Source organism: Saccopteryx leptura, chromosome 8 (genome assembly GCF_036850995.1).
Source record: "Saccopteryx leptura isolate mSacLep1 chromosome 8, mSacLep1_pri_phased_curated, whole genome shotgun sequence".
NCBI classification, from domain to species: Eukaryota; Metazoa; Chordata; class Mammalia; order Chiroptera; family Emballonuridae; genus Saccopteryx; species Saccopteryx leptura.
This window is the reverse complement of record NC_089510.1, coordinates 69949295-69975898: the sequence shown is the minus strand read 5'-3', so window position 1 is coordinate 69975898 and position 26604 is coordinate 69949295. Positions and strand designations below refer to the sequence as shown.

At 39.3% G+C, this 26604-nt stretch overlaps 1 protein-coding gene across 4 annotated transcripts in view; it reads left to right on the top strand.

Annotated features, from left to right (window-relative positions):
• The window catches only part of YEATS2 (YEATS domain containing 2), a 121054-nt gene that overhangs the window by 31877 nt on the left and 62573 nt on the right, over positions 1-26604 (top strand). For all 4 annotated transcript variants that reach the window (XM_066347210.1, XM_066347212.1, XM_066347208.1 and 1 more), the window contains exons 3-8: positions 951-1048; positions 1911-2003; positions 7760-8005; positions 10089-10204; positions 20390-20551; positions 26296-26407. In XM_066347210.1, the coding sequence (XP_066203307.1) occupies positions 951-1048; positions 1911-2003; positions 7760-8005; positions 10089-10204; positions 20390-20551; positions 26296-26407 (827 nt within the window). The remainder of the gene's footprint in view (positions 1-950; positions 1049-1910; positions 2004-7759; positions 8006-10088; positions 10205-20389; positions 20552-26295; positions 26408-26604) is intronic.

The following is a 26604-nucleotide window of genomic DNA, read 5'->3' as shown; positions in this document are numbered from 1 at the left end:
CAACTGCTTGGTAGATTCTACTCTACAGAAGGAAACTTCCTGCGTTCTTATGAACGGCTCTCATATTACTGCTCTAGTTAACTTTTTACTTTCTCCTAAGTCACCAAATGTTTCTCTCAGAATCTTCATGGGTTTCTTTTTAAATTTTTTTTTTTGTAATTTTATTTTGATATAATTTCGAAGAGGAAAATTGCAAGAAGTGCCCCTATGTGTTTTATTAAGATTAATTATCAATTGTTTACATTTCACCTCATTTGGTTTATCATTCTCTCTCACCTCCAAGTTTGAGTGTGCACACATACAAATGCACACATGCATGTGTGTACATGCATACAGATATATATACAGATCATTCTTTCTAAATCATTGGAAAATAAATTGGACACATGTAAACACTTCTGTGTATTTCCTAAGGACATTCTCTATGTAAGCACAGTACAATTATCAAAAGCAGGAAATTTTATCTTTTATCTATTACATGATCTAATCTGTGGTCCATATCCAAGTTTCACCAGTTATCCCAGTATTGTATTTTATAACTATGTCTCCATCTCCAGGATCCTGTCCAGGATCACACAGTGCATTTATATAGTTGTCCTATCTCTTTAGTCACTTTAAATCTCCTAAAACTTTCTTTGACTTTAATATTTGAATTATACAGGCCAGTTACTTTGTAGAATGTCCTTCAGTTTAGGGTTGTCTGATGTCACTGTGATTAGATTCAACTTTTTGGCAGAAATACCACATAGAGAGGTAGTCTTCTCAATGCATATCAGAAAATCCATGAGGTCAGTTTGCCCCAGTATTAGTGGTGGTAACTTTTCATCGTTGGTGCAGGTGTGGCCAGTAGGTTTCTCCATTTCAGAGGTACTGTTTTCTGGGTTCTTCTTTGTTTGCTGACTTAAATCAAGAGAAGCACTGACTAATTAGGTCATGTGTTCCTTCTGTAGCTCGAGATGCTGCTGTGCAGAAGATTGAGACTATTATCAAGGAACAATTTGCACTTGAAATGAAGAATAAGGAACATGAAATTGAAGTCATTGACCAGGTATAATAATGATAAGTTAAAAAAACCAAAGCTATTGAAAAAAATATATATATAATGACTTGAAAAAAACCTATTGAGATAGAATCATGATTTATTTTTGTCGTTTGTTGTTGTTATTTTTAAAAAGAGCTTTTTCATGTTTAGAAAAAAAAATTTTTTGCAGGAAAAGGTAAAAAATTATCTAAAATTTCACCCCCCAAAATAATTCCCCTTTGCTTTTATGCTCAAACTTTATATTAATTAAAAAAAAAATTTCCCATTAATTTGAGAGAGAATTATCAACTTGTTGTTCCATTTAATTGTACACTTATTGATTGCTTCTTGTATGTGCCCCAAGTAGGGATCGAACCTGTGACCTCAGTGCATTAGGACAAAGCTTTATCCACTGAGCAACCCTACCAGGGCCTTTATTTTTTTTAACTATTTTTAAAATTGATCTTAGAAAAAAGCATTGATTTGTTGTTCTACTCTTTATGCAGTTGTTGGTTGACTCCTGTATATGTGCCCAGACGGGGGGTGGGTGGAGGGGTGTGGAACCTGCAACCTAGGCACAGCACTATGATGCATTAAACAGCTAAGCTAACCAGCCAGGGCCTGTGCTCCCGTCTTTGTGCACATTTCAGTGATTATGCACGGGCATACATACTATTAACATGTCTGTATACTCTCGCAGAAACACTGGCTTCTGTCACGCTTTCGGATCCTTTGCCAGTTCAGAGAAGTGGAAAATGGTCATTTTGATTTGTCTTTGATTATTAGAGAGGTTGAGCTTTTTTTGGTCATTTGCATTTCTTATTTTATGAATTATTTTTATATCCTGTCATTTCCATTTTTAAAAGTAATGAATTATATTTGTTTTTAGCGACTAATTGAGGCAAGGAGGATGATGGATAAACTGCGTGCCTGCATTGTTGCAAACTACTATGCTTCTGCAGGTCTTCTCAAAGTCTCTGAGGTAAGTTTTCCTCATGCAGTCCTTTCCAGCCACCCACCTTTGTTGTGGACAGGGGAGTTAGTGTTGATGTGAATTCTGGCTTTGGAAACATTTCTTATGTTGACCTTTAGAATTCAGCAAGCTAGCCTACTTTTCTGGGAATGTGCATACGGTGTTCAACCATAAGCCTTTCTTTAATCATACCTCTCTACATTGTTAACAAGCCTAAGTAACGTTTTTTTCCCTTAATCCTTCTCCTACAAATATTTATCAGTGTTGTTAGGCTTTGCAGATATGAAAATAACTTGCCTTATTCCTCTTTATTTGATTATGGTTGGCTTTGGATTGACTCACTTTCTTCTGACCTTTTACTGCTAATAAATAGCCATTTTTTGTTTCAGTAGATCTGCCCTCTTCAAGAAGCCCTGATATTCCCCCTTACTTTTTGTGAAAAATTTCAGATACACACAAAAAAGTTACAATAAGCACTTGTTAATGTATCACCTAGATTCAGCAATTTTAACATTTTGTTGCCATATTTGCTTTATCTATTTTGTTTTTTCCTAAAACATTTGAAAATAAGTTCCAGGCATCATGACACTTCACCTCTAATGTATCTCCTAAAGGCCATTCTTCTGTATAGTCATAATACCTAAGAGAAGGACGATTCATTAATGTAATCTGTTAATCAGTCCATATTCAAGTTTTCCAGTTGTCCCCAAAAGCTCTTTTTTTGGAACAAGTATCTAATCAAGGTTAATGGCTACATTTCGCTATTTTGTGTCTCTAGTTTCATTTTATCTGGACTTGTTCTCTGCCTCCCCCCCCCCCCCCCCCCACACACACACACTAATTTGTGGTCCATATCCAAGTTTCACCAGTTATCCCAGTATTGTATTTTATAACTATGTCTCCATCTCCAGGATCCTGTCCAGGATCACACAGTGCATTTATATAGTTGTCCTCTTTAGTCGCTTTAAATCTCCTAAAACTTTCTTTGACTTTAATATTTGAATTATACAGGCCAGTTACTTTGTAGAATGTCCTTCAGTTTAGGGTTGTCTGATGTCACTGTGATTAGATTCAACTTTTTGGCAGAAATACCACATAGAGAGGTAGTCTTCTCAATGCATATCAGAAAATCCATGAGGTCAGTTTGCCCCAGTATTAGTGGTGGTAACTTTTCATCGTTGGTGCAGGTGTGGCCAGTAGGTTTCTCCATTTCAGAGGTACTGTTTTCTGGGTTCTTTTTTGTTTGCTGACTTAAATCAAGAGAAGCACTGATTAATTAGATCATGTGTTCCTTCTGTAGCTCAAGATGCTGCCCCCATCACCCCACCCCACCCCAGTATTGACTTATTTGAAGAGACCAAACCATTTATCTTGTAGAATATCCCACACTTTGAATTTATTTTTTTCCCTCGGATTATTCCTTCATTCTTTCTATTCTTCTGTAAACTGGAAGTCAAGTCTAAAGTTAGATTAAGGTGGCCCTGGCCGGTTGGCTAAGTGGTAGAGCATCAGCCCGGCATGTGATGTCCTGGGTTTGATTTCCAATCAGGGTACCTAGGAGAATGCATGTCTGCTTCTCCATCCTGCCCCCTCTCGCTTCTCTCTCTCTTTCACTCTCTGTTCCCCTCCTTCTCCTGCAGTTGTGGCTTGATTGGAGCGAGTTGGCCCTGGGCATTGAGTATGGCTTCATTACCTCTGCCTCGTGCTAAGAAGAGCTCGGTTGCTGAGCAACGGAGCAATGCCCCAGATGGGCAGAGCATCGCTCCTTAGTGGGCTTGCTGGGTGGATCTCGATTCAGGCGCATGTGGAAGTCTGTCTCTGCCTCCTTTCCTTTCACTGAATAACAAAAAAAAAAGATTAAGGTAAAATCTTTTTTTTAATTTTTTTATTTTTCTGAAGTGAGAAACGGAGGGGAGGCGGACAGACTCCCGCATGCACCTGACCAGGATCCACCCAGCAAGCCCACTAAGGGGGCAATGCTCTGCCCATCTGGGGTGTTACTTTGCTGCAATCAGAGCCATTCTAGTGCCTGAGGCAGAGACCACAGAGCCATCCTCAGCACCCGGGCCAACTTTGCTCCAGTGGAGCCTTGGCTGCTGTAAGAGAAGAGAGAGATAGAGAGGAAGGAGAGGGGAAAGGGTGGAGAAGCAGATGGGCACTTCTCCTGTGTGCACTGGCCGGGAAGCGAACCCAGGTCTCCTGCACGCCAGGCTGATGCTCTACCACTGAGCAAGGTTAAATCTTTCTAGCAGTAATACTTTATAGGTGATGCTAGATACCTTCTGTTGTTTCACATCAGGAGATATAATAGTCATGTTGTCCTGCTGTTATAAGTGTAATCATTTGGTTACTGTTCATTTAGCTAGATTGCTCCAGTTATAGAGGGTGGAAATAAGATTGAATGGAGATGGAAAGGATGATTTAACATTTTGATAATTTCAGCATAACTTTGTTTTCCTATTTTTTTTCCAGTTAGAATTAGGTAGCTCTTCTTTTGGACAGTGCTGACTTGTGAGCATGGGGATTGGTAGGATGGCATGCTGCTTTGCATCATTCCTTGTGGTTTCACAGATAAAAGGTGCCTTTCATGTTTAGGCTTTCATGTCATCCTGTGGAGCTGTAGGGTACCTGGTATTGGCTGTCTTAGAGAAATCTGGAGTATTATTTAATTTTATTTTATTACTATTTTTTAAATTTTTATTTATTTTTAGAGAAGGGAGGGAGGGAAAGAAACAGAGAGAGAAATAGAGAGAGAGAGAGAAGGGGAGAAGAGTAGACAGTATCAACTCCCATATGTGCCTTGACCAGGCAATCCCAGGGTTTCGAACCAGTGACCTCAGCGTTCTTGGTCAACGTTTTATCCACTGAACCACCACAGGTCAGGCTGAGTTTAATTTTAGATGGTAGGTAGGTATTTCTCCTATTATAGGAGTTTCCATAAAACATGAATCTGAACTACTTTTCTGGAGCTACCATAACGAATTACTACAAGTTTCGTTGACTTTAATTTTTTATTTATTTATTTATTTATTTCTTTAAATTTTTTTTCTGAAGCTGGAAACAGGGAGAGACAGTCAGACAGACTCCCGCATGCGCCCGACCGGGATCCACCCGGCACGCCCACCAGGGGCGACGCTCTGCCCACCAGGGGGCGATGCTCTGCCCCTCCGGGGCGTCGCTCTGCCGCGACCAGAGCCACTCTAGCGCCTGGGGCAGAGGCCAAGGAGCCATCCCCAGCGCCCGGGCCATCCCTGCTCCAATGGAGCCCTGGCTGCGGGAGGGGAAGAGAGAGACAGAGAGGAAGGAGGGGGAGGTGGAGAAGCAAATGGGCGCTTCTCCTATGTGCCCTGGCCGGGAATCGAACCTGGGTCCCCCGCACGCCAGGCCGACGCTCTACCGCTGAGCCAACCGGCCAGGGCCAAGTTTCATTGACTTTAAACAACAGGAATTTATTGTCACAGAAGACCAGGAAGGGTTCTCCCTAAGAGCCTTCCTAGCTGTCTCCTAGCTTGTAGTGGTTGCTGGCAGTGCTTGGTGTCCCTTGTTTTATAGCTGCATCACTGATTTCTGCCTCTGTCTTCTCAGGGATGTTTTCCCTCTGTGTATCCTCTCATTCTCTGTTCAGGTTTTCCTCTTGAAAGCACACTAGGCATTGGATTTGGTCATCTTAACTTGAGTACATCTGCAAAGATTCCATTTCCAAATAAAGTCACATTCACAGGTTTAGAGTTGACATGAATTTTTGAGAGACACTATTTAACTCAGGGCAGATTTTGATGTCATCTGTTATGTGGCTTAATAATGGATTCAACAAGATGGTCATCGTTTTCTAGTGGTTGAGTGATGTAGGACTGTAACTACTCCGAATAGCTGGTTATTCATTTAATGTTTATTCCTTTTTCTTTCTGTTTTTACTATTAGCAGTTTCGAATTGTGCTATTTTATGGTCTAGAAATACACTGATTTTTATCTTGTTATATTCTGATTAGGATATATTCAAGGATATTAGGTATACTTTTGTTTATTATGATCTGCAATTTAATTATTTTTAAGTTTGTTGTAACAAAATACATTTATAGCTCTAAAAGATACTTTAATTATTGAAATTCAACAACTTTATTTGTTTGACTCTGAAACACTAGTCTCTGGCTCTTTTTTTCTTTCTAAAAGTTATTTAAATAGCACATTTTTGGTTTTTTTTTTCTTTTTTGGTTAAAGATTTTATTTATTGATTTTACAGAGACAGGAGGGAGGGAATTTGAGAAGTAGCTGCTTCCCTCTAGTTGTTCATTGGTTGTTTTGTCATATGTGCCTTGACTTGGCAAGCTCAGGGTTTTGAACTGGAGACCTTAGCATTTCAGGTTAGTGCTCTATCCACTGTGCCACCGCAGGTCAGGCAATAGCACAGTTTTGAAAAGCTGGGTTCCCTAGGAAGGTAGCTTTACAGTGTTACACATTATATAACAGAACACACTGTATTTCCTTTGCAGGTAACAAAATAGAGAAAAATACTCTAGGATTCAATTCTGAATTGAGGGCAAACTTTATGTCAATATTAATCATTTAAAAGCATTATATATAGTACTACATTTTCTTCTTATGTGAGAACCATTTAACAAATGCATATATTTTTTATCTTTATATTAATTATAGGCCCTGGCTGGTTGGATCAGCAGTAGAGCGTCGGCCCAGTGTGTGGAAGTCCCAGGTTCGATTCCCGGTCAGGGCACTCAGGATAAATGACCATCTGCTTCTCCCCCTTCCCCCTCCCCCTTCTCTCTCTCTCTCTCTTTCTCTCTTTCTATTTCCCTCCTGCAGTATGGCTTTAATGGTTGAACAGGTTGGCCCTGGGTGCTGAGGATGGCTCCATGGACTTGCCTCAGGTGCTAAAATAGCTTAGTTGCTGAGCAACGGAGCAGTGGCCCCAAATGGGCAGAGTATAGCCTGGTAGGGAGCTTGCCAAGTGGATCCTGGTCAGGGCTCATGTGGGAGCCTGTCACTCTGCCTCCTCTACCTCTCACTTAATAAAAATTTAAAAAAATATATATTAATTACAGGAATGTTATTTTCAGAGCTGTTGTGTTTATGTAAAGCAATGGAAACTTTTTTAAAAATGTTTTTTATTTTTAATGAGAGGAAGGAAGGCAGAGAAACAGGCTCCCGCATGTGCACTGACTGGGATCCACCTGCTAAGCCCATTAGGGGGCGATACTCTGCACATCTGGGGCTTTTGCTCCATTGCTCAGCAACAGAGCCAGTTTTTAGCACCTGAGGCAGAGGCCTTGGCGCCATCCTCAGCACCCAAGGCCAACTCGCTTGAACCAATGAAGCCATGGCTGTGGGAGGAGATTGGGGGGGTGCAGAAGCAAGTGGTTGCTTCTCCTGTGTGCCCTGACCAGGAATCAAACCTGGGGCATTCACACGTCAGGGTGATGCTCTACCACTGAACCAACCAGCCAGGGCCTGAAACTTCTTTTTTAAGGCAAATTTTGCTTTCTATATGTTACTATATATTTACCTTTATTTTTCATTTACCTTCAGAGGACTTGTATACTTAGCTTTTGGTGTTAGGACCTTTGCATAGTTATTTAGCACTCGCTCATTTTATTCAGGAGTTTAGACTTCTTTTTATGGGTGTGGAGAGATTTTGAAAAATTTTAAGCATTATTCTGAAATAAATAAGGGTTTTGAAAAGATAAAAATTTTACCTATTTTTGTTGAATTTGATTAAAGTTTTTTTTATTGCTGTCCTTTTTTTTTTTTAGGGATCAAAGACATGTGATACAATGGTTTTTAATCATCCTGCTATCAAGAAATTTTTGGAATCCCCATCAAGATCATCATCTCCTGCTAATCAGAGATCAGAAACACCATCAGCCAATCATTCTGAAAGTGATTCTTTATCTCAACACAATGACTTCTTATCTGACAAAGACAACAACAGCAATATGGATATAGAGGAAAGGTTCTCAAATAACATCGAACAGAGACCAAGTCGAAATACTGGAAGGGTATGGTTGGATGGATGGGAGAGAGACACTGAAGAAGGGAACTAGTATTTCTCAGAATATGCACATGTTATTTCCGTTAACCTTCGTAGGAGCCCTGGGAAATAAGTCAATTATATCCCTGTTAGAGATGGGGAAAATGAGTCTCAATGAGATCAAGTTATTTTAATCTTAAGTATCAGAACTGAGAGCTAAACTTGTGTCTTTCTGATTTTAAAGTTCAGGGTTCTTGTGCATGGCATAGCTCCAGTGCTATTCACATAGATGTGGAAGAAACCTGGAGGAGTTGGCAGGGCTGTGCCCTTGCCCGAGGTCTTTCCACTTGGCATGCTTATTCTCAAGAGCAGTAATTCTTCAATATTTTCCTCTGTGAAACTTTATATTCTGAGATGCTTTGATAACTAGAGGAAATTTGATGAATAATAAATAGAATTAAAACCATTTATTGCTCTCTGAACTTCTTGGTATAATATGTGGCTGTAGATATGAGACCAATTGTTTTTCTCAGCCAAGTATTCTGTAATAAAGGATATTCTCAGACATTAAGGATTTTATTTATTTATTTATTCATTTATTTTTAGCAAGAGAGAGAGAGAGACAGGGACAGACAAGAAGGGAGAGAAATGAGAAGCATCAGCTCATAGTTGCAGCACTTCAGTTGTTCATTGATTGCTTCTCATATGTGCCTTGAATGGGGGACTTCAGCTGAGCCAGTGACCCTTTGCTCAAGCCAACAACCTTGGGCTCAAGCCAGCGACCATGGGCTCATGTCTATGATCCCGTGCTTAAGCTGGTGAGCCTACACTCAAGCCAGCAACCTTGGGGTTTTGAACCTGGGACCTCAGAATCTCAGGCTGATGCTCTATCCATTTCACCGCCACCTGGTTAGGCAAATTTGATTTATTTTTAATAAAAATGAAATTAAAATTCTTTTCTGATTACAAATTCATGTGTTCATTGCTAACAATTTAAACTACAGAAAAGGAAGAATGAATAGAAAAATTATAATGCCTCCACTCAAAAATCAGAACTGTTAATGTTTGGATTTACTTGTCTTTTTCATTATTATTTCTGGAAAAATATTATGTATGTTTTTCTTTTTTTTTTTTAAACAGAGACAGAGAGAGTCAGAGAGAGGGATAGATAGGGATAGACAGACAGGAACAGAGAGAGATGAGAAGCATCAATCAATAGTTTTTCGTTGTGACACTTTAGTTGTTCATTGATTGCTTTCTCATATGTGCCTTGACCATGGGCCTTCAGCAGACCGAGTAACCCCTTGCTCAAGCCAGCGACCTTGGGCTCAAGCTGGTGACCTCGGGGTCTCGAACCTGCGTCCTCCGCATCCCAGTCCGGCGCTCTATCCGCTGCGCCACTGCCTGGTCAAGCTGTATGTTTTTCTTTTTATAATTTAAAAAACATTAGGTTGTGTTGATCATAGGATTTGCAAATTTATCATCTTTTATGTAATATACATGCCCATGTTTATGTAACATATTTAGTACTTACTGTGTTGCACGTACTTTTCTAAAAACTGTACAAAACAATTGTGTGAGGTAGAAACTTTGATCATCTTTATAGGTAAGGAAATTGAGACAAGTTAAATAATTACCCAAAATTACACATTGAGTAAATGGAAGAACTGGGATTTAAATAAACCTGGCATCTTTCTCCATAATCAAACTTTAAATTCCCCACTGTATTTATATTCTCATTGAAAATATTTTGATAGTATAGAAAGTTGAAAAGAAAGTAAATCCATTGAGCATTTTCCCCATTCCAATTTCCCAGAGGTTTACCATTCAATAGTTTCTTATGTACTCTTCCACATTCTATTTGCATATACAAAGCAGATGTGGATGCCTATTAAGAACATACACACAGACATGTGGAATTATAGTGTATATACCTTTTGTCTCAACCAGTGCAAAAGTTATAATAAAATTGTTCTTTTGTGCTCTGAGGTGCCACAAAGCCAGAGAATTCTGTAATTAAAAGAAATCTGTTCATTCCATTCATACCTTGAATGATTTTGCAGTTTCTGGAAATTGTCCAAATTGAAAATGAAAATTATGATTTCTTTCAGGATGCTTCTAGTATTACTGGCTCCCATAAAACAGAGCAACGGAATGCTGATCTTACAGGAGATGAGACTTCACGACTTTTCATAAAGAAAACAATAGTAGTGGGCAATGTGTCCAAGTAAGTAGCGAGTTGAATTGTCTTGTTTTCAGTTATCCATTTATGTTAATATAACTCTGGCATACTCTTATCACAGTATTACAGTAGATAGAGGGCTCAGGGATTCTATTTCACAAACTTAGTTGTTTTGTTTTGTTTTTAAAGATTTTATTCATTTTAGAGAGGGGAGAGAAAGAGAGAAAGAGAGAGAGAGAGAGAGAGAGAGAGAGAGAGAAGTGGGGGAGGAGCAGAAAACATCAACTCCCATACATGCTTGAGCAGGCAAGGCCGGGGTTTTGAACCGGAAACCTCAGCATTCCAGGTTGACACTTTATCCACTGCGCCACCACAGGTCAGGCTTCTCAGTTGTTTTAAAAGTAAACTAGGTCTAGAAAATTGAGATTCTGCCTTAGTGTGTCTGCTGATCTTTGACAGAGTAAAATTGTGCTTGGTGAAAATTTCTAAGACATGAGTTTTTATACAAATAGTGTATTTCAGCAAGCATGTAAGTGTGGATAAGTTTGGAGGAACCTTTGATTCTTTTGAAAAGTGTTTAGTTCATCAAACTGAAATGTTTTTAATATGTAGCAAATGGTTGCAGAGCAGGTCTTGTGGACAGAATTCCTCCAAGTTAAAGAGCTGTCTCTTTAACAGTATGATCTTATGCTACATGTGGGACTGTTGAACATTTTTGGCAAGAATCTAGGAATGGTTAAAGATATAAATATCACTGGAGAACAAAATTTTTGTTGCATCCACAAAAACACTTGTTCTTAACCTAATTCGAGTGTGCTGATCTCAAATCTGACATTAGTTTTTCTCTGTAAGCTACAGTTTTTCTGCAATTCAAGATTTTAGGTTTTCATCTTATTGTAAAATTTTCAACATTTAGTTTAACATAATGAAGTAGAATGTCTTCTTGGGCATCATCTTTGTGAAAATATAATAATTTATATAATGCAGTAAATACACTAATACACTAAAAGATATGATTACATCATAATTTGTCTACAATTTCGAAATAGAACATATTAAAACACTATTTTAATCATAAAATTTGCACAAAACTTATTTAAATTCTATTCAGGCAAAAATTTGTGTTTGTAGCTCTTGCGTTTGTGTACTTATTGACGACAATCTTGTTTGATGCTCCAGCAGTAGTCTACTCATCACTAACAGCTCCAAGATTTTCGGGAAACTTATCAAGGTGACTGTTCAGGAAGTGAATCTTTTTTTTCTTTTGACTCTAGAGACAGAGTCAGAGAGAGGGACAGATAGGGACAGACAGACAGAAAGGGAGAGAGATGAGAAGCATTAGTTCTTCATTGCGGCACCTTAGTTGTTCATTGATTGCTTTCTCATATGTGCCTTGACCAGGAGGGCTACAATAGAGCGAATGACTCCTTGCTCAAGCCAGTAACCTTGGGTCCAAGCTGGTGAGCTTTGCTCAAACCAGATGAGCCCGCGCTCAAGCTGGTGACTTCTAGGTTTCGAACCTGGGTCCTCCGTGTCCCAGTCCGATGCTTTATCTATTGCTCCACCGCCTGGTCAGGCCAGGAAGTGAATCTTAACGCTCATGTTAAAACCAATGTCGCGGAAAGCCAACAGCATCCTTTGAACCAGAAGTTCATAGTTTTCTGCTTTTTTGTTGCCAAGGAAGTTCTTTGTAACTGCCACAAAAGACTGCCATGCTGCTTTCTCCTCCTTATTCATCTTCCTGGCAAATTCTTCGTCACGTATGAGGGTTCGAATTTGAGGTTCATCGAATACGCCTGCTTTTATCTTCTCAAAAGACAAGGCAGGAAAAGCAGAAATAATATGTTGAAAGCATTCACTTTCTCTATTCAAAGCCTGAACAAGCTGCTTCATTAAGCCAAGTTTGATATGAAGTGGGGAAAAATGATTCTGTCTCGATTAACTACAGGTTCACTCACAATATTTTGCATCCCTACTTCCAGAGCTTCACGTTTCGGCCACTCCTTCTGTGTCCAGTGTTTCTCTTGAGCTTGGCTGTCCCATAAACATAGAAAGCAAGGATACTTCGTGAAACCTCTCTGTTGTCCTAGCAGGAAATTTACCGTTTTAAGATCCACATAAATGATCCAGTTATGCTCCTAATACTTCAGAAAGTCGAGGACAAATTTTATGTCATTATAATCTTCTCGCAGATGAGTTGAATAACCAGTTGGAACCGCTGCATAAACATTACTGTGTGTAAGAGAAAACATTTCAGACTCTGTTTAGAGCTGTCAAGAAATAGCCGCCATTCTGTTGGACTGTAAGTGGTAACACCTAGCTGGCTGAGAAGACTGATATGACAGTAAACAAAGTGTCTTCGGAATAAAGTCCACAAAAATTTGTTCATGCTTCCTGAAATGGGATACTTTAGCTGACCAGTGAAGTACATTCTTTTCTTGAAGCCTGGAGGATAATAACTCAGCTGCTTTCTTTGATAGCCCCAAATCTCTTACTAAGTCATTCAATTCAGGTTGGCTAAACTGCTGAGGGGTTAATGACTGCTTGGCATCAGAAGAAGACCCTTCAGATTCTACAACCATTTCCTCATACATCTTATTAAAATACACTTGATCACCATGTTCACTTTCTTCGTCCTTAGAAGAAATAAAACCATTGAAAACTGGAACCGGGAGTGTCTCAGAGTGTGGGATAGGTCGTATTGCTGAAGGAATATTAGGATATGCGATCGTATGCTGTTTTTTCTTGCTGATGCCCTTTGTATGGATCAGACAGAAATAACAGTCACTGCAAAAAAAAAGAAAAAGAAAAAAAAAAAGAAATAACAGTCACTGCTGTGGTCCTTAGGTTCACGCCAAACCATGGGAATACCAAAAGGCATTCCTTTGCATTTTCCTTTTGTCCAGTCACGAAGCATTTCCTCACAATCATGACACATAATATGAGGAGCCCAATTCTTGTCTTGATCGCTAAGGGGAACGTGAAAATAGGAAATGCTGAAATATTGCGCCTTTGACATTGAAATAACAGCCACATATATAACAGAAAGTGTCAGTACTATTCTTACATTTATGCCTACTCGAAGAAGCTATGATTCAATCTTAAAATAAGAAGGTGTTTTTATCAGATAATTTTTTACATTTAAAAATAACTACAATTATGTAAAAGTGATGTTTGTAAAACATTAATTGCCTTGTGGTTATGTTCAATCCAAGAGTCATTGCCCTTTAACTCCAATTTAAAAACCAAGGCATGCCATTAACTATAACAAAAAGAAATTAAAATTGCATAAAAACTAGAGCATGCACCAAAAACGGATTTCAGATTTGGAATCAGCGATGCAGAAATATATAAAAACAGTTCTAAAACCTCATGCAATAGAAAATTAAAAAAAAAAAATTTGTTCCCCAGTGTATTCCAATAATGTAAAAATATTGTTTCCTGCCTGACCAGTGACGGTGCAGTGAATTGAGTGTTGACTCAGAAGGCTGAGGTCGGCAGTGTGAAACTCAAAGTCTCTGGTTCGAGCCCAGGGTTGCTGCCTTGAGATCAGGGTTGTCAGTTTGAGCATGGGGTCACTAGCTTAACTCTCGAGTTGTTGACACAATCCTGAGGTTGCCTGCTTGAGCCCAAGGTCACTGGTTTGACCCCCAGTCAAGGCACATATGAAAAGCAATCAGTGCACAACTGAGTGGAGCAATGAGTTGAAGCCCCCCCCCTCCTCTTCCTCCCCTCCCTCCTTGTCCCTCCCTCCCTCTCTTCCTTTCCTTCTCTTTCTCCCTTTCCCTCTCATTTGACAACATTTGACATAACTCAACATTTATTTGTGATAACTCTTCATGTCAGACTTGGAATTAGCTAATTCAGATAAAGAATATCTTCAGAAAAATTACAGCAGATATACTCATTGGTAAACTTAAAAGTCTTCCCTTCAGAATTAGAAACAAGACAAGAGATGCTTGGTTTCATTACTTCAACATTGGTCTTGGAGATACTAATTAATGTAGTCAGACTTAAAAACTTAAAAAGTATATGGATTAGAAAATAAGAAACAAGCCTGACCTGTGGTGGCGCAGTGGATAAAGCGTCGACCTGGAAATGCTGAGGTCGCCAGTTCGAAACCCTGGGCTTGCCTGGTCAAGGCACATGTGGGAGTTGATGCTTCCTTCTCCTCCCCCTTTCTCTCTCTCTGTCTCTCTCTCCTCTCTCTCTCTCCCTCTCTCTCTCATTTCTAAAATGAATAAATAAAAAAAAAGGAAATAAGAAACAAAATGTCATTAACAGATATTAATGTCTACATAGAAAAATCTAAAACAATTTTTGATAGTTTTAGAGTTAATGAGAGAACTTAGTAAGGTTGACTATAATATCAATATGCAGAAGTCAGTTGTTTCTGTGTAACAGCCACAAAATTAGAAAACATGATTTAAAAAAATATATATATTTATTATAGCAGTAGATATATAATAAATTAAAGGCCCTGGCCGGTTGTCTCAGTGGTAGAGCGTCGGCCTGGCATGTGGAAGTCCTGAGTTCAATTCCCGGTCAGGGCACACAGGAGAAGCGCCCATCTGCTTCTCCACCCCTCCCCCTCTCCTTCCTCTCTATCTCTTCCCCTCCTGTAGCCAAGGCTCCTTTGGAGCAGGGTTGGCCCAAGCACTGAGGATGGCTCCATGGCCTCCACCTCAGGCGCTAGAATGGCTCTGGCTGAAACAGAGGAATGCCGAGGGTCTGAGCATCACCTCCTGGTGGGCATGCCGGGTGGATCCTGGTCAGGTGCATGTGGGAGTCTCTCTGACTGCCTCCCCACTTCTAACTTCAGGAAAAAATAAATAAATAAATAAAAATAAATAAAGACATGCTAGCCTTACATGAAGAATGATAAAAACTTTATTAAAAGACATAAAAGAACTAAAGAGCGTAGTTTACCATTTTCATGGATAGATATTATAAAGATATCACTTCTCTTCATATTGATAATTCTGATTAAAATCCCAGCGAGTTCATGAAACTCACAGGCTGGTCTTTATACTGTATATGGAAGAGTAAAGACTGGATGAGAATACTGCTGAAGAAGACCGAGGTTAGGCAGTTTGGCCCACTGCAGTACTAAGGATAACCATAGGCATAGAAAGCCATGACCGCCTGACCGGGTGGTGGCACAGTGGATAGAGCATCAGACTGGGATGCGGAAAACCCAGGTTCGAGACTCCGAGGTCGCCAGCTTGAGCAAGGGCTCATCTGGTTTGAGCAAAAAGCTCACCAGCTTGAGCCCAAGCTCGCTGGCTTGAGCAAGGGGTTTCTCAGTCTGCTGAAGGCCCGTGGTTAAGGCACGTATGAGAAAGCAATCAATGAACAATTAAAGTGTTGCAACGTACAACAAAAACTGATTGATGCTTCTCATCTCTCCGTTCCTGTCCGTCTGTCCCTGTCTATCCCTCTCTCTGTAAAAAAGAAAAAAAAAAAAAGAAAGCCATGACCATATTTTTCCAACAGATAAGGGGGCCTCATGAAATAAAAATAGAACTGCAAAGTGGAGGACTAAAGATACTGGTTTTACCATGAGCAGAACTTAAGGGAATGGCTTGTTTTGGTTTTTAAAAGACCAAACCAGTTGCAAAATTCTTGGTGGCAAAGAATAAGAGCCAGGGCCCTGGCCGGTTGGCTCAGCGGTGGAGCGTCGGCCTGGCGTGCGGGGTACCCGGGTTCGATTCCCGGCCAGGGCACATAGGAGAAGCGCCCATTTGCTTCTCCATTCTCCCCCCCCCCTTCCTCTCTGCCTCTCTCTTCCCCTCCCGCAGCCAAGGCTCCATTGGAGCAAAGATGGCCCGGGCGCTGGGGATGGCTCCTTGGCCTCTGCCCCAGGCGCTAGAGTGGCTCTGGTCGCGACATAGCGACGCCCCAGAAGGGCAGAGCATCGCCCCCTGGTGGGCAGAGCTTCGCCCCTGGTGGGCGTGCCGGGTGGATCCCGGTCGGGCGCATGCGGGAGTCTGTCTGACTGTCTCTCCCGGTTTCCAGCTTCAGAAAAATACAAAAAAAAAAAAAAAAAAGAATAAGAGCCAGAAGAGTCCAAAGTTCCAGCACCCAAAACCTGCATGAAATCAGAAAGTCTAGAGGATTCCTAACCCACCAATAACATTTGCCAGTTTGTTTCTACACCATGTACCTACTTGGCAGGAAAAGCAAGGTTATTTTCTTTTTTTATATAATTCCATAGTGATAATCAGAAAATGAAACAAACTTTGGGTAATGCCCCTTAGACCAAAAAGAAAATACATATATATATTTTTTAGAAAAAAAATTATATTATAAATATACATTATATATATTTACATATGTAATATATATTATACATTTAAAACAAAAAGATTAACTGCAAAGACTCACTTTGGTTAGATATAGCTGTTGAATTTTGCTACAGTTTTAATTTTTTTGATTAAAATTTTTTCAGCTTTATTGGGGTATAATTGACAAAAATGTAAGATATTTAAAGTGTACATTGTGATCATTTGCTATATGTATACATTTTGAAAGGGTTCCTCTGATCAAGTTAATTCACACACCTATCATCATCTCACATAGTGATCATTTCTTTGTGTGTGAGAACATTTAAGTTCTGTTAGCAAGTGTCAGTTATATAATACAATGTTATCAACTATATTTACCATGTTATGCATTAGATCCTAAGTTATAGCTGAAAGTTAGTACCTCTTATCAGTCACTCTGTATTTTCCCTGCCCTCTGCCCTGGCAACCTTTATTTTTGTGTTAGTGGCAGGTGATTTCTTGTATTTCTAATGATAGTCATTCTACCAGGTGTGAGGTAATGATGCACTGTGGTTTTTTGTTGTTTTTTTAAAATAAAATTTTTTAAAGATTTTATTTATTCATTATAGAGAGGGGGGAGAGAGAGAGAGAGAGAGAGAGAAAGAAGGAAGGGGGGAGCAGGAAGCATCAACTCCCATATGTGCCTTGACCAGGCAAGCCCAGGGTTTCGAACCAGCAACCTCAGAGTTTCCAGGTTGACGCTTTATCCACTGCGCCACCACAGGTCAGGCTGAACTATGGTTTTGATGAGCATTTTCCTGATTGGTGATGTTGACCACCTTTTCATGTACTGCTGACCGTTTGTATGTCTGTTCAGTTCCCCCATATTTAAGTAGGATTTTTTTTTTTTTGCTATTGAACTGTGAGTCCTTATTTTGAATATTAACCCCTTATTAGATATGATTTGAAAACATTTTTCCCATTTTGTAAGTTGCTTTTTCATTTTGTTGCTGATTTCCTTTCCTGTGTAGAAGCTTTTTACTTAAGTGAAGCCTGGCCTGTTTAGTTTTGCTTTTGTTGTCAAATTAAAAAAGTAATTTCCCAGACCATTGTCAAGGAGCTTACTCCCTATATTTTCTTTTAGAAGTTTTTTTGTTTATTTTAGGTCTTAAATTTAAGTCATGAATCCATCATGGGTTGATTTTTGTATGTGGTGTAGATTGGATTTCATTCTTTTGCATATGGCTGTCCCGTTTTCTTGACACCCTGTTTTGAGACTTTCTTTTCCCCCGTGTATATCTCAGCTCCTTTGTCATCAATCAGGTGACCATATATGCATGGTTATTTTTCTGGACTTTATTCTCTTTCGCTGATTGTGTATCTGTTGTTTTGTTTTGTTTTGTTTTACAGAGACAGAGACTCAGAGAGAGGGATAGATAGGGACAGAGAGACAGGAATGGAGAGAGATGAGAAGCATCAATCATCAGTTTTTCATTGTTACACCTTAGTTGTTCATTGATTGCTCTCTCATATGAGCCTCGACCATGGGCCTTCAGCAGACCAAGTAACCCCTTGCTTGAGCCAGCGACCTTGGGTCCAAGCTGGTGAGCCTTGCCCAAACCAAATGAGCCCGCGCTCAAGCTGGCAACCTTGGGGTCTCGAACCTGGGTCCTCTGCGTCCCAGTCCGACGCTCCATCCACTGTGCCACTGCCTGGTCAGGCTGTGTATCTGTTTTTATGTCAGCACTATCCTGTTTTGATTAGTATAGTTTTGTAATATAGTTTCAAATCATTCAGAGGGATGCCTCCAGCTTTGTTCTTTTCTCCATACAAATTTTAGGAATTTTTTTCCTATTTTTGTGAAAAATACCCTTGGAATTTTGATAGAGATTTCATTGAATCTGTAGATCTCTTTGGGTAATGTGGACATTTTAACAATATTCATTTTTCCAATCCATGAACATAGAATATCTTTAAATTTATTTGTGTCTTCAGTATTTTTTCATCAATGTGTTACAGTTTTCAGTGTACAGGTCTTTCACCTCCTTGGTTAAAATTTGTTGCTAAGTATTTTAATGTTTTTGATGCTATTATAAATGTAATTGAGTTTCTCATTCTGATACATTACTGTTGTATAGAAACATAACTGATTTTTTATGTTGATTTTAAATCCTATAACTTTACTGAATTTGTTTATTCTCACAGTTTAGGGTTTTCTATATATAATATCACATTATATGCAAATGGAGACAGTTATACTTCTTGGTCTCTGATTTGGATGCCTTTTTTTCTTGTCAAATTGCTCTTCTAGTACTTCCAGTACTGTGTTGAATAAAAGTGATGAGAGTGGGCATCCTGTCTTGTTCTTGATGTTAGAGGAAAGCTGTGGGCTTGTTGTATATGGCCACTATTATGTTGAGGTTTGTTTTCTCTACACCTATTTTACTGAGAGTTTTTTTAATCATGAATGGATGTTGAATTTTGTAATATGCCTTTTCGGCATCTATTAAGATTTTCATCTTTCATTTCATTAATGTAGTATATCACACTGATGGATTCATGGCTGTTAAGCCATCCTTGCATGCTTGGAATGAATCCCATTTGATCATACTGTATGTACTTTTAAACATTTCTTTTTTTATAGTTTATTTTTTTATACATTTTTAAAATTTATTTATTCATTTTAGAGAGGAGAGAAGTGGGGAGAGAGAGAGAGAGAGAGAGAGAGAGAAGGGGGAGGAGCAGGAAGCATCAAATCCGATATGTGCATTTACCAGGCAAGCCAGGGTTTTGAACCGGCATCCTCAGTGTTTCCAGGTTGACGCTTTATCCACTGCGGCACCACAGGTCAGGCTAGTGTATGTACTTTTAATGTAGTGTTGAATTTTGTTTGCTAATATTTTGTTGAGGATTTTTATATCTATGTTTGTCAGGGATTTTGGCCTGTAATTTTCTTTTCTTGTAGTATCCTTGTTTGGCTTTGGTATCAGGCTGACGCTGGCTTTGTAAAATGAGTTTCTAGGTGCTCCCTCCTCATCTTTTTGGAAGCATTTGAGAAACATTGGTATCAATTCTTCCTTAAGTGTTTGGTAGAATTTACCTTTAAGCCAGCGGTTCTCAACCTGTGGGTCACAACCCTGGCGGGGGTCGAACGACCAAAACACAGGGGTCGCCTAAAGCCATTGGAAAATACGTATCGCAACCCACAGGTTGAGAACCGCTGCTTTAAGCCATCTGGTCCTAGAATCTCCTTACTAGTAATTATTCTGTTTCAATTTTCTATTACTTCATGAGTCAGTCTTGCTAGGGTATATGTTTCTAGGAATTTTTCATTTTTTCTAGGTTGTCTGATATTTTGGCATATAATTGTTCTTAGTCTCTTATGATTCACTGTGTTTGTGTGGTATCAGTTGCAACATCTGCTCTTTCACTTATTTTTTTATTTATTAAAGTCCTCTCTTTTTCTTGGTAAGTGGAGTGAAAGGTTTTTCTATATAGTTTATCTTTTCAAAAAACAGCTCCTAGTTTCTTTTATCTTTTATTCTTTTAGTCTCCTATGATCTTTGTTATTTTCTTCCTTTTACTAACAGGAATTAATTTGTTTTACTTTTTCTAGTTCCTTGATGTGTAAAGTTAGATTGTTTATTTGAAATCTTTCTCTTAAAGTAAGCTTTTATTGGTATAAACTTCCTTCTTAGCACTGCTTTTGCTGCATCTCTTAAATTTTGGTGTGCTGTGTTTTCATTTTCAGTTATCTCAAGATACTTTTTTATTTCTCTTTAGATTTCTTCTTGACCTAGGAGTGATTGAACAGTAGCGTGCTGTTTAATATCCTCCACATATTTGTGAATTTTTCAGTTTTATTTTTGTAATATATTTTAATCTTGTTTTAAATAGGTATTAATTGTTTTGGTAGGTTTTTGAAGGAAAAAAAGAATTCAGTTTTTTTTTCCTTCTCCTCCAGGTATATACCACCTGATAAGAGAGAAGAAAATGACCAGTCAACCCATAAGTGGATGGTGTATGTCCGAGGATCTCGTAGAGAACCCAGCATTAATCATTTTGTCAAGAAAGTTTGGTTCTTCCTTCATCCTAGCTATAAACCAAATGACCTTGTGGAAGTTAGGTAAGCATACTTGAGTTATTTAACCTAAGAAGGACAGATTTACTGAAGTGGAAGAAAAGTGATTTAACTTGAAGACACTCCCTTGAAACTCTTGTATTATAAATAATTTGCTCAGCTTTTGCTTTAGTCACAATGTCTTGTAGCTGTGGTTCTCTTTCCCATTACTCTCACTTAATAGGCACTGTGTGCTCTGTCAGGCTGTGAACCGTATGAATTATATTAGCTAATTCTGTTCTGCTCTGGAAATAGCTAAACTAGTTTATATGGAGAAAGATAAATAATAAGAGGTTATATTTTTATGAATATAAGAATATAACATAATTCAACATAGGATTTTAGTATTATAGAAATATTTAATGTTGAAAATTCCTCATGATCTTACCCTCTCAGAAGTAGCCCCCGATGGTGTATTTTCTATATATACATTAACCTAGTATAGTTGCTCTTTGTTGTTGTTACTATTATTATTAGCCTCACAAAGATAGAATGGTTTTATATATATAAATATACTATTCTGAAATTTGTATTAATTGTAGTCTTTATGTCTTTATATGAAGTTACATATCACATATGCAGTAGTTGTATGAATGGTTGGTTATCTGGGAAATATCTTACATCCTCAGCTCTCTTCAGAACATGCCATCTACTCCTGACTCTTTTTTTTTTGTATTTTTCCGAAGTGAGAAGTGGAGGTGGGGGGTGTCAGACTCGTGCATGAGCCCTGCCGGGATCCACCCCGCATGCCAACCAGGGGGTGATGCTCAGCCCCTCTGGGGCATTCCTTCGCTGCAATCAGAGCCATTCTAGCACCAGAGTCGGAGGCCATGGAGCCATCCTCAGTGCCCAGGCTAACTTTGCTCCAATGGAGTCTTGGCTGTGGGAGGGGAAGAGAGAGACAGAGAGGAAGGAGAGGGGAAAGGGTGGAGAAGCAGATGGGTGCTTTTACTATGTGTCCTGGCCCCCTGGCCAGGAATCAAACCCAGGACTTTCACACGCTGGGCCGATGCTCTACCGCTGAGCCAACCGGCCAGGGCCTACTCTTGAGTATTAAATAAAACATGGCTATCTCCTGAGAACACCACTTCTCCTGAGAACGACTTTCAAGTAGCAGCTGTTTTTTCTCACATTCCATGTACCATTGGATTTGGGGTGGGATACATGTCTTTCTTGTTCATATTTGTGGTTTCCATATCACCTTTTCTCGACTGCCTAAAAAAAAATTTTTAAACAAAAACCTCAGCTTTTTTGAAGCATTCTACGACCCTACTGCTCCTCTCTGTTGCAGGCATCTACTGATTTTCCATTCACTCCCCACTTTCAGTTTTAGCACTGAGCATACAGATTTTCTGTCAGTACTCTTGCTATTATTCTTTTTTTAAAAAAATATGTTTAAAATTTTTTGGTCTTTTTGAGAGAGAAAGAAACAATTGACTTGTTTTTCACTTGTTCCACTTACTCATGCGTTCATTAGTTGGTTTTTATTTGTTCTCTGACTGGGATTGATCCCACAACCCTGGTGTATCGGGACCCCGCCAAGGCCCCTTATCATTCTTAAGGGTCCCCCCCCCCAAGCTGGAAACGGGGAGAGACAGTCAGACAGACTCCCGCATGTGCCCAACCGGGATCCACCCAGCATGCCCACCAGGGGGCGACGCTGTGCCCACCAGGGGGTGATGTTCTGCCCCTCCGGGGCGTCCAGAGCCACTCTAGCGCCTGGGGCAGAGGCCAAGGAGCCATCCCCAGCACCAGGGCCATCTTTGCTCCAATGGAGCCTTGGCTGCGGGAGGGGAAGAAAGAGACAGAGAGGAAGGAGAGGGGGAGGGGTGGAGAAGCAGATGGGCGCTTCTCCTATGTGCCCTGGCCATCATTCTTAAGGGTTTTGAGGGTTTTGACGTGCGTGCGTATAGACAATTCATTCAAAACCCTGGTCTCTCAGTTCATTGATTTTCTCTTTAATTATAAGAGTATGCTTATGATTATATCTTAGAATCTAAGCTGAATAAGAGGAGAAAGAAATTATACAAGAGCAGTAATGGGTAGTGAAAACTGGTATGGGCAAGAAATGAAAGTCCCAGTGAGGTTAAAGAATAGTTGCATCAGGAATGGAGCTGGAAGGGTAGGAGTTGATGGTCTATCGCCTGTCTACCCAGGAGAATCAATGTTGTAGTTTTCCATTGCAAATAAGACTTTTTTCCTTTTACTGTTTATAAGACTTTATTTTCTTGACATATTTCACTGGATAGGCCCTCAGAAAAGTATTGATATCCTGATTTAGAGTTTAATTGATAAAGGAGCAATTTTATTCTTAGCCTCTCAAGTGTTAGTGTTGGAAAGACTTTGTTTGTGATTTGGTTTAAATATATATGTGATTCATAAAACCTTTCAGAAATACCCAATACAGCTCACCTAGCCTGTCTTACACTTGTTTTCTCTGCCAGGAATACCATCTTCCTATTGTCTGTCTGTATATACACGTGCATGCACGCACATATGTCTGTGTATACATGCACACACAGTATGCCTATCTTTCTAAAGGTCTGCCCTTTGCCCTTCAGTACATAACACAGAGTTTACTTCCTTAGTGAATACTTCTTTGCCCTACTTTTTTCTAGAGATTAAATTATAGTAAATGAATATTTACTTGATTTATTGGGATATTAACAATGTGTTTTAGTTTAAGAGAGTTGATAGACCAATTGGCTCAGTGGTAGAGCATTGGCCCGGCATGTGAAAGTCCCAGGATCGATTCCTGGTCAGGGCACACAGGAGAAGTGACCATATGCTTCTCCACCCTTCCCCTCCTGTAGCCATGGCTCAATTAGAGCAAGTTGGCCCTGGGTGCTGAGGATGGCTCCATGACTTCTGCCTCAGGCAATAAAAAATGGCTCTGGTTGCAATGGAGCAAGGGCCCCGTATGGGCAGAGCATCACCCCCTAGCGGGCTTGCTGGGTGGATCCTGCTCAGGGCGCATGTGGGGAGTCAGTCTCTGCCTCCCTTACTCTCACTAAAATTAAAAAAAAAATCTGATAGAGTAATAATATTTTCTGAGTTTAGGTAGCCTGACTCCAAATTAACCCAGTGTTCTAATACAGATATTTTAATGAATTTGGTAAGAAATAGATGAGTTTAAAAAGTGCTGTGTCTATAAAAATGTAAATAATAAAAAGAACATGTCTCATTGTCCAGATTAGCAAGAAATTCCTTTATGTGGTAAAAAAAAAAAAAAAAAAAAGCACACTGTCTTAGTAAAATACTTCATTTAATATAAATCATGTGAATTGGTTAAAATATTTTAATCATATTATTATTGAAGTTAAATATCTGATTTACAAAAAGGATTAAAAACTCATTACATTAGCCTGACAGGTGGTGGCACAGTGAATAGCACATCGGCCTGGGATGCTGAGGATCCAGGTTCGAAACCCTGAGGTTGCCAACCTGAACACGGGCTCATCCAACTTGAGTTTGGGCTCACCGGCTTGAGCATGGAATCACTGGCTTGAGTGTGGGACATGACTCCATTGTCGCAGGCTTGAGCCCAAAGGTCGCTGGCTTGAAGCCCAAGGTCGCTGGCTTGAGCAAGGGGTCACTTGCTCTGTTGGAGCCCCCAGTCAAGGCACATATGAGAAAGCAATCATTGAACAGCTAAGGTGCCACAATGAAGAATTGATGCTTCTCATCACTCTCTCCCTTCCTATTCATCTGTCCCTGTCTGTCTGTCTATCTCTATCTCTCTGTGTCTGTCACTAAAAAAAAACAACAAAAACTCATTATATTAAACCCTTAATACTTAATGATGCAAACCAATGCTTGTTTTATTTCTTCTTCTTATTTTTTTTTAAATATTTCTCATTTCTCCCCCCAAGAATTGGAATTTTTAAAACACTGATTTTCTGTAAGTTGTAAAAAAGTATCATGTAGTAATATATGAAATGGTATTTACTAAGAAATCTTGACTAATCTGCAGGTAAAGGTATGCTTAATCACACTTAACAGGACGTATTTTAACAGTCTGAGGAAATCCAAGGAAAAGATCATATTGTGTAGCGCCTTTTAAATTTCTCTTTCATTTTACTCATCTGGAGTATTTTCTGTATATAGTAAATGAACTTCGTTTTGCGAAATGTATGCAATTTGACATCAGTGAAATAGCCACCTCTCTGCTTTTGTCTGTCTATTCACTAGAGTTGAGCTTATGTACATAAATTGGGGAACACAGCTTATTTACTATGTCTGTAGTTAGTGAAGTTCAGTGTATATCCAGTATAATTGCCGAATATTACAAAATGAATTATGCTGTCCATTTAGCTTTAGTGGACTTTAAGTGACCAGGCTTATCAGTAGCATTTCATTTGCTTATTCTCTTTCTAAGTCCACCCTGCCTCTAGGCCCCACTCTTCTGGCTTTGGATCTGTTTTCGAACTCCTATTATAAGTCCACCTTCTTATTGGACCCCAGGCCTGTCGTTTTTGGTTGTTGTTATTATTAATTCATTAGTTAGTTAATTAATGAATGAATTAATTTTGACAACCATGCAGGGATCTGAACAGCAGGCCTATCTTTTCATTTCTGTCTGAATCTTGACCAACATCATGGCTGCTTCTCTTATCAGCTCAGCTGGTGTTCAGCTTGGTTTCTTTTATCCAAGGCATTCTAGTTTGCTTTGCTTTGTTTTCCCTCTGGTTTATAGTGCAGCTGTTGCTCTTTGTACTTTCCAGGGTACTTTCACGCTCAGGGAGTTTTCCTGTCTTGGCTCTCCTCGTAGCCTCTGGCTCTGTGCGTCACTCAGCTCTCTGCTGGAAGACTCCTCTCAGGCCCTGTTCTTGGACGCTGCCTTTCTGAGTTCATGTCCTGCCATAGTTTTCCAAAAGCACACTCCACCAGAATGCTTTCTCATTGCATTTGGCATCCTCTCTCATTACAATAACTCCAAGCCAGTGATTCACAATGGACATTTTCATTTTAAAGCATTCTCTCTTTCCCCCACTAACTTACACCATATATTATTTTTGAGTACACGGAGGGCTCACAATTAAATTTTTAAATTTTATGTTACAGAAAATTCCAAACATATACAAAAGCTGAGTATATTGAACCCTCATGTACCCAGCACCAATTATTAACACTTTGCAAGTCATTTTTTCATCAATTTTTCTTTTTTCTTTCCTTTGCCAATTATGTTTTGACTGAAAACTCTTTGGTCCAGGGAGCATTCACACATATCTCTCTCTGTCCTCTAAAATCGTAGTCACCATGAGGGGAAGATCATACTGAGAACATGGGATCACGTTAAGTCCTCTCAGCAGATATGTCCAAATAAATTGTCACTTGCAAATTGAATATTCCTGATTTATCTCATTTTTGCCAGAGTGGAGCAATAAACAGGAGTGTCTGGGGTAGGGAGGCTGTACTTCATAGCCTGTGTCTGTCAAGTAGCAGTAAGGATTTTGACTCTAATATTGTGACAGCCATCAAATTACTTTAGTTCTTTGTGAAAATAATGACATTGGATTATATGGTATAAGTGTCTTAGCTCTAAGTAAATAGTAATTGAAAATTTAATGTAGATTTGGGTTGAACTTTTATAATTTATCGTTTTAACATAATGTAGCATATTGATTTAACTTCAAATGAGGAAACGTAAATGATAGAGGATGTGAATTTCTAACTTATCCGTTATGAGAAAACTTTTCCTCTAGAATGATTACGCATGCATGAATGTGTTGATGTCTGCTTTCCCCTAGAGAGCCCCCTTTCCACCTGACCAGAAGAGGCTGGGGTGAGTTTCCTGTCCGAGTTCAAGTTCACTTTAAGGACAGCCAGAACAAGCGGATAGATATCATTCATAATCTGAAGGTATTGGAATGAAATATTGCTCCTGGGAAATGAAGTATATCTTTCACCTGTTACTTCAAATAATAGGTTAGGGCTTCTGAAAGAAGCAGCCAGGTGAAGAATAGTAGAAGCAGGGAACATCTTTTTTTTTTTTTTTTTTTGTATTTTTCTGAAGCTGGGAACGGGGATAGACAGTCAGACAGACTCCCGCATGCGCC